Source organism: Nyctibius grandis, chromosome 8, assembly GCF_013368605.1.
Source record: "Nyctibius grandis isolate bNycGra1 chromosome 8, bNycGra1.pri, whole genome shotgun sequence".
NCBI classification, from domain to species: domain Eukaryota; kingdom Metazoa; phylum Chordata; class Aves; order Nyctibiiformes; family Nyctibiidae; genus Nyctibius; species Nyctibius grandis.
This window is the reverse complement of record NC_090665.1, coordinates 25,896,778-25,904,823: the sequence shown is the minus strand read 5'-3', so window position 1 is coordinate 25,904,823 and position 8,046 is coordinate 25,896,778. Positions and strand designations below refer to the sequence as shown.

The 8,046-nt window shown below is 38.7% G+C and overlaps 1 protein-coding gene across 1 annotated transcript in view; it reads left to right on the top strand.

Moving 5' to 3' along the window:
- The first annotated feature begins 3,489 nt into the window (after positions 1–3,489).
- Positions 3,490–8,046, top strand: part of KIF14 (kinesin family member 14) — a 31,690-nt gene continuing 27,133 nt past the window's right edge. The window contains 3 exon segments of the mRNA XM_068406137.1: positions 3,490–4,592; positions 4,977–5,231; positions 6,704–6,791. Coding sequence (XP_068262238.1) covers positions 3,490–4,592; positions 4,977–5,231; positions 6,704–6,791 — 1,446 coding nt within the window.

Below are 8,046 nucleotides of genomic sequence, written 5' to 3'. Positions count from 1 at the left end.
GGGTTTCTTGTGAATGTGTATGCAAGTTTTGTTTGTAAACAGTACTGCAAGTTATGTTTCTCCTTTATTGCCTGTGGACCAGTGAAAAGTCCTGCTGAAGCACTTGCAATAGCAGAAATACTCAGTTATTAGTATAACTTCATTGTAGAGAAATAGGATAAACCACTTAAGTTAAATAAGAAGTTTGTGTTCTTATTCAATGAAACATTATAGTTAATGTATAACTGATGATATTTACTTATTTACTACTCATTTAAGCATAACTTGCCGTGCTCTGACAGCAGATGCTGTTTCATTTTTTTCAGGAAATGAGACCAAGTTGTACAACTTACCATCTAAAGTCTGAGATAGGTCATCATCAAAAGTTCTCTTTTTTTTTGTTTTTCTTTTAGACCGAGGCTTGGGAAATTAGTTTCATCAGACCTTTCATGCTGTTGAGATGCATCATCCCTTTGTGGCAGACTGAGATGTCCCAGGTAGTTAGATGTTAGCCCTGTGCCTTGTGTGTCTACTCTTTGGCCAAAGGGCGGCAATATGATAGACTGACTTCGTTTGGTAGAAACCTAATTTTTAAAAACTTAGTAGCTGATTATTTTTTTCCCCAACTAGAAACAAGAAGAGTAGGTCTTACCTGCTGCAAGACAGGTGACATAAGTGGGGCACTGGTGCCAGGGGTTCTTTAACAATAATAGATTTATATAGTTATTAATGACAAACTCCTACTATGAATTCTGATATCTGAAATACGATATTTATTATGATTTCCACTATTTCCTATGCACTGTTGCTACTACTTTTAACTCAGGCTCCCATGGGGAAACCCTCACGTTTTTAACACACCGCCCCCCCGCCCCGTGCTTTGTCTTTTGTCTCCCTCTACTGGAAGTTTTTTTAAAACTTTTTCATATTAACTCAGTTGTACAGTATTTATAAGTGCCAAATCTTTTATAAGACGGACATACCCTTCAGCAAGAGACCAATTTTTATGTCTTGTGGAGATTTGAAGCGGTACTCGATAATCTTTCTCCTCCAGCACTCCTCAAACTTTTCAGCAGCCCCGTTTTTTCTGCTGGGTGAGTTGGTAAGCGCCGCGCTCTGAGCGCAGCCCGCTGCCTGTGCCCTGCGCTGCCGGGCGGCTCCCTAATTAACGGACCGGCGGGGTTGCGCCTGGCATGGGAGGGGTCACCGCCTGCGCCGGCCTTTCCGCCCACCTGCTGCAGGTTGTCGGCAGCGGGAAGGAAACGCCTCCGATAGGCAAGCCGCGGGGCCCGGGTGGCGGGGTGCGCCTGGCCAGCAGCCGCGGCCCTGAGCGGGCAGCAGGCCCGCCTTACTCCCCTGCGGCGGCGGGAGCGGCCCTGCAGCCTCCGCGGAGCTGCGCCTGCGAGAGCGGCCCCGGCGGAGGTGGTGGCACCGCCCCCTTCTGACGCAGCTCCTCGCAGGAGCCAATCCCCGTGGGCCCGGCGCATTCAAACGGGGCAGGGAGGGGGCGCGAGCCGCGTCTCGCGCGGCGGAGCGCAGTGAGGGCGGGCTTGTGTGAGGTGCCGTGAGGGACGGGGCTCCCTCCCGGATCCCGAGGGGCCCCGTGGGCCTGTGGCTGACCGCGGCACTGGTGGGCCGTTGTTTCGGGAGCCGTAGAGCTGGGTTGGCAGCGCGGGGTAGCGGGCTCCGGGTGCCGCAGGCTTTGCCCCGCTAAGTCCCCTCAGGCTCGGTCAGTTGGCCGCTGTCTCCTCGCCTTCTCCCTGCGGCCGTGGGCGGGCTCGGCGGCCCGGCGGGGTTGAGGGGCGCCTTCAGCGGGGCGGCGGTAAACCAGATCTGTGGCCGGGGGGTCGCCTGAAGAGGGTAAGTTTGCTGAAGGAGAGTAAAGATACCGATTTTTCCCGCGTTTTCAACCAGCTTTGAACGCTGGGGTTTCATGTCTAATTAGTATTTGTATTGTATAAAAATGAGGAACAAGGGTACTTCTAACAAGTCTTGAACCTTATTCCTTATTTTAGATTGAAGGAGCTTTTTAATGGGGAGGTTTAAGTTTTCTACAGGAAGGTTTTGTGAATGTTTGCAAGGTACATGTATAGCAACAGGAGGGGAGAACTTATTCTTAGCTAGCTATTTTAAAGCTGAATGGAAAAGATTGACTTTTCAGAGAACACTAAACCAATTCATAACTCACAACCACATTTCTTTATTTACTGACTGCTAGGTGGAATGACAAAGTATTTGTTTTACAATTCACGTAACGTAAGTAGTTTCCTGTATCAAACTGGATTGAGCAATAAATACACTCTGGTTTTAAATTCTTTAAACTTTCCTTGCAACTTTTGAGCTATGAAAACTTTGTTCAGTCCTGACGTGTGTAGAAGTGGGTGTAATCGCATAGATTCTGAGAGTACTCCAAAAGCTATAACTTAAAAGTGTAGTATTAAAAGAAACTTTTATTGGAGCAGTTAAATGGTTGCTTCTACATCACTTGCTCTCATGTTACTTTCCTTTTTAGTCTCCTGACCCTCTGCTTTTTTTGTTAATGATAGATGCAATTTTGAAGGATCTGAGGCAGGTGATCTCTTGTTGACTTTTAATAGCAAATTAATTGCAGCTGGCAAGCCTGTAGTGGGTAGTGATGTAAAACCTGTAACAACCCAATAGCTATGATGCATATGCAACAGTGAAAGTATACTTTTCTATACAGATTTAATGTATACAGCTTTCTAAATATTTACATGTAGAAAGGATATGGAGCACAGTTTACAGTTTTTCTTCTGTCCCATAGGCTAGGTATATTTTTGTTTTGCTAGGCGTGTATGTACTACAGTGAACTAAAATAATGTCCAAATGTATTGTAATAGTCATCTTTATTAACTGTCCTATTCTGAGAGTGAGTTTTATATTATATATCGAAATCCTGAAAAAAAAAAATCTGCTTTTTGTGTTCACAGATTTCCTATTCAATTTTAATAATTTTGTTGTTTTATTGGAGTCTGTCAGTTGTGAAACACTAAGAGCATAAATAGTTGTGAGTGAATGGAGGCATTATCTTGAATTTCCTTTCTTTGGGGATCCTGGTAGATCATTTGGCAGAAATGTCCATGGTGATCTTTGTTGCTAAGTAGTTCATTCTTCATACCAACTGGTGCTTCTTCATGACATTTGGTTTACTTTCTGAAACAAATCATAGAACTCAATAAATGGAATCAAATAGATTCCATTTCTATTGGCAGAAGCAGTCATTCAAATATAGAAGAATGGCACTTTTATTTTTTTAAGTGCTGGCGGTGAAATGGGATACTAATTGTTACTAATGTTTTGGGACATATATTTACTGCAGTATATGCGAAGAGCTCCCATGCACTGAAACATAGCTTGCACTGGACATGAGCATCATAAAAATTTTTGCTTTGTCTCCCCAGATTCCCTAAGAAGAAGTAACTACAAATCATCTTTTAATAAAGGTGGTGTGCTTATTAAAAACCTAATGTTAACTTGCTGGAAGACAAAATGCCTATTTACAAAGTTCCTGCAAGAAGTCCCTCTGAGGCACAATGTACTGCCACTTCGCAGAAGGCTTCTTCACAGAATACCAGCAGCAAAACGTCTGGGCAGCAACTGAAATCACAGCTGTCAGGAGAAGAAAAGGATAGTCTACTTTTATGTTCTCAGAATAAGACTGAGGAAGTAAATAGGACCTATGTGATTTTGGCCTGTAAAAAAGTGAGTGACACATCAACTACATTTAAACCTGAAAGCAGATTAACACTCCAGAGGAGAACTGGAGCAAGCAAAAAATCAGTGTCCAGTTATGAACAATTTCATACAAACACAACACAGGCCATGGAAAATACACAAACAGAGAAAAAACTTACAGTGCAGAGGCGTGTGAGGACTGGCTCCGTAGAGAAGAGTAAAATTAATCAGAATACTGTGCCTCGAATAGAAAACGATGACTCTGTTGCACGAAGAAATTACAAAATTGCACTTCTGCCAAATATTAATGATACCCATGATGTTAAACCGAGCTTTAAGTTAGCTGAGAGTCAGTCAGGTATGAAGTTGCAGTGTAACCTGAAGAGCAAGGATGCCCTTGGCTCTGTTGATGGTCCGTATGAAAATGATAGCTGCATGCTTTTAAAATACAGGACAAGCACTGCTGACACAAAATTTCAAAATGAAGTTCCTAAATCAGAACAATTAGTTACCTCAAAATATATTAATAGGATACCAGGAGAACAACTGAATGAAAAAGGCGATATAAATAAGCTAGCTGGAACGCAAAGGTTACAACACTTGATTATAAAACATAACGGTTTGGAGACACCAAGGACACCAACAACAGGTTCAACAGAAGGGTTTAAACTTACACCAAAGAAGAACACTTCTCAGGATCAACCATCTCTGTTTGCTTCAAATAAACGAATACCTCATCTTCACATTCTAACCAAAAAGAAAACTAGTGTCTCCAGCTCTCCTTCTGTGAGTAGAAGCTGGAAAACAAAAGAGAACACGGAAACTCGAGCTGAGAGCAATAGCACCGAGAAAGATGTTTTCAAAGTGGAAAACAGCAAAGTGATTGTAGCTGTGCGTGTACGGCCTTTTAGTAACAGGTTTGTATCCTGGGCTTATTTCTGATGCTAATAGTAGCTTTTGTAGTGTATGTTGATTCCTGCTTTGTATGTTTTGAATTGTTTAATCATTGACCTAATAAGGATATAATACGTACTTTGAAATTAGATGATATTTCGTGCAACATCAAGATAAAGATTTTATTAAGAGGTTGACTTAACCTTATAGGTGTTTGGGGCTATTTTTTACAGATTCATTAGCTGAAGTATTTTGAGTTTGAATACTTTGTATGTTCATCAAACTTTTTTTTAACAATGATTACCAGACATTTTATTTTCCATAAGGTAGTTGATTGAAATGACTAATGTAAAGCATGTAGCGTATGCTTTTTAATGTTTTTATTTTTTCCCCCCTCTTCCACTCAGAGAGAAAAATGAAAACTCACTTCCTGTAATCTCCATGAATGGTTCAGAGACAACTGTACAAAATCCAGCCACAAACCAAGTTTACAGCTTCAGTTATGACTTTTCTTTCTGGTCTTTTGACAAGTGTCATCCTAACTTTGCAAGCCAAGCAGTGATTTATAAAACTTTGGCAGTGCCGCTCCTAGAAAGAGCTTTTGAGGGATATAACGCTTGTCTTTTTGCTTATGGGCAGACTGGTTCTGGAAAATCATACACGTAAGTTTCTAACAATAATTGTTAAAATTCGGTAGGAGCCAATTGTTATGCAATGTAATGTCATGAAAAGAGATTATATGGACTAGATTTCATAGTTATTGAATGTGTTAAAAAGTTTTTGCATATTTTAAAACAAACAAAAATAATTAAAACGATATTTATAATAATTGAGACAGTTAGCTGTAGAATATTTTTATGTATCTGACACTGACCTCTTTCTACATCTAGTGAAGGAAATAAAAGATCTTTCCAGAAATTTTAGTGAAAAAAAACCCAACCCCATTTATCAATACTGAGAACTTCTCAGACTCCCAGTGCTGTTGTTCACCAATGTTTGTTATTTTGTGCATGAAGTGATGTGTTCTAAAGTATATTATGTTTTTTGGAAAAGACATTTAAGAGACCTTTCTAATTATGGTCCTGACTGTTTCAGAACTTTAAATAAAAAATCCAGATGTTTGTGGCACTGCTTATTTGAAATCTAATCTTTACCCAAAATAATCCCAGACAAATAATATTTTGAGGATTTATAGCTAATTTTCTATATCTTGTATATATTTTTCAGTAGAATGCCTAGTGAACTGTTTTGTTTCCAAGCATGCATCTATTAAAAACAGTTCTATGAGCTTTGTAATTCCCATGAAGTACTGTAGACTTAAATATGTAGTTGAGGATCAGAAATGTTTCTACTCAATTTATCATAACTTCATGTTTTTGTTCAATTTATCTTACATATAGAATTTATACAGAGGTAGGATTTTCTTTTTAAGTGGGAATTCTATTTTTTACTTGTAATGTTTATTTACTTTGGCCTAAAAGAAAGGTATGCTCAATATTGCAATTGTTATCCTATTTGTAGGTTTGTTGTATTTTTTTCTTTTCCTCTACCAGCAGGTAGATAGTTATTACCTTCACCCCTTTGTATTTTCAGCAAGGCTGAAATTAGTGTCAGTAATAACTGTCTGGTCAGGTCTATACAACAAACTTCTGCTGACAACTACGTTGTGCACCTGTGTGAGACTCTAGACTGTAGCTGAATTAGTCCCGTACACTGGCGTTCTGCAGTGGCAGAACTAGACAGGAAAAAACTGCGCCGGGGTGGAGAGGGGCTTAGCTTACTGCACTGGCAGGGTGCAGAGAATATAAAATTACATGCATGTTAGGATATCAAATGTCTATATATTTACTGTTTATAGTACAGCTTAGTCTTTGGTTGCTGTAGGGTTTTTGTTTGACTTAGCTTTTCAACCCATTTCTCACGGGATGAATTAGAAAAAATCTCTGGACAACATCTTGTCCAACTCCCTGCTCAAACAAGCATCAACTTAGATCACATTTATTTCTGTCGCTTATTACTTCTATAACTTAGAAGCATATGGCATTTCAACTTTAGAGCCATACAATTAATATTAAAAGTAGTTAGAGGGTTACAAAACTGAACTAGCAGGGTTTTTTTTTTTTTGTAACTACAGGATGATGGGATTTGATGAAGACCAAGGAATAATTCCAAGACTTTGTGAAGGTCTTTTCACTCAAATAGCACAAATGGACAAGCAACAGGTAGTATGCTTATGCCATTGACCTTACATTGAATTATGAGGAAACTGATGCATTTCAGTATTTTGATAGCTGTTTCATTCTTTCATTTTATACCTTAGTGCTGATCCATTTATTAATGTCTGTATTCTTTTGCTGATTCAAATCTTACTTCTGCTAGTAGCTCTGATTAACAGGGTTCCCTACATAGTCAAAGTCAACATTGTTTTGCTTCCTTAATGACAATAATGTAAAAAAGAAATATGGGCATGTTATTTTTGACAAGTCACTAGACTAGGATTCTTTCCTCTATATAGCATGTCTTACAAGATAAGATTTATGTAAGGAAAGGTAAAAAGAAATCCTAGTGGGTTCCATATTTTCAGTGGAGGCATATAAAATAGAACTCAAAAAATATGACTTTCTTTAAACATTGTCACATATCAAAGCGAAATACACTTTAATAGTATTCTAATTCTACTATTCTAGCTCAGTATTCTTGCTGAAATAAAAAAAATCAACTACTCCCATCTGGATTTTTTTTAAGAATTTAAAATTTTAATTGTAAATAATGTTTTGTTTTCTTCTCTGTTTTGAGAATAGATCTTTATTGGTACATAACTCTGTATGAAAGAGTGGTCTTCTGAGAGGGGGTGGGAATGTTTCATCTGATCACAATGTATTTTGATTTGAATTCCTGTCCTATGGCTATGGTATATGGATTTAAAAACAACAAAGTAGTAATCCTTTCCAGAGTGTTTTAATGAAGGGTTACATTCTGTTTCTGCCCCAATTAATTGGTCTAGTAATGGTAAATTTAGAGAATCATAACTGGAGACACAATTAACTTCAACTAATTAAAAAAAAAAAAAGAAATTACTCATTTCATGTCTTAAGAAGAAAAGACCCAAACTGAGAATGCAGGTATGCAAGGGGTTTGTTTGTGGGAATTCTTCAGGCATATTTATTTTTCTGTCTGACTGTTGTTAAGGCTTTTCTAAGACTGAATTTCTGGTACAGAATAACTTTTGAGGAACCAGCTTGACTACAGTGCAGCACTTGAGATTTGCATTGTGCACTTAAAGCTTTCTGTAGTAATAACACAAATAATAATTTGTGGTTAGAAACTCTGAATGTCTCTTAAAATTGTGAAAAGGATTAGCAACTTATATTTATACTCTTTCTGGGATAAGGAATATCTGATGTAAAACATGCTGGTGACAAATTCTGTTCTTTGTATTCTTTTTCTCTGTAAGTTTGTCCATGTGTGTAAGGACTG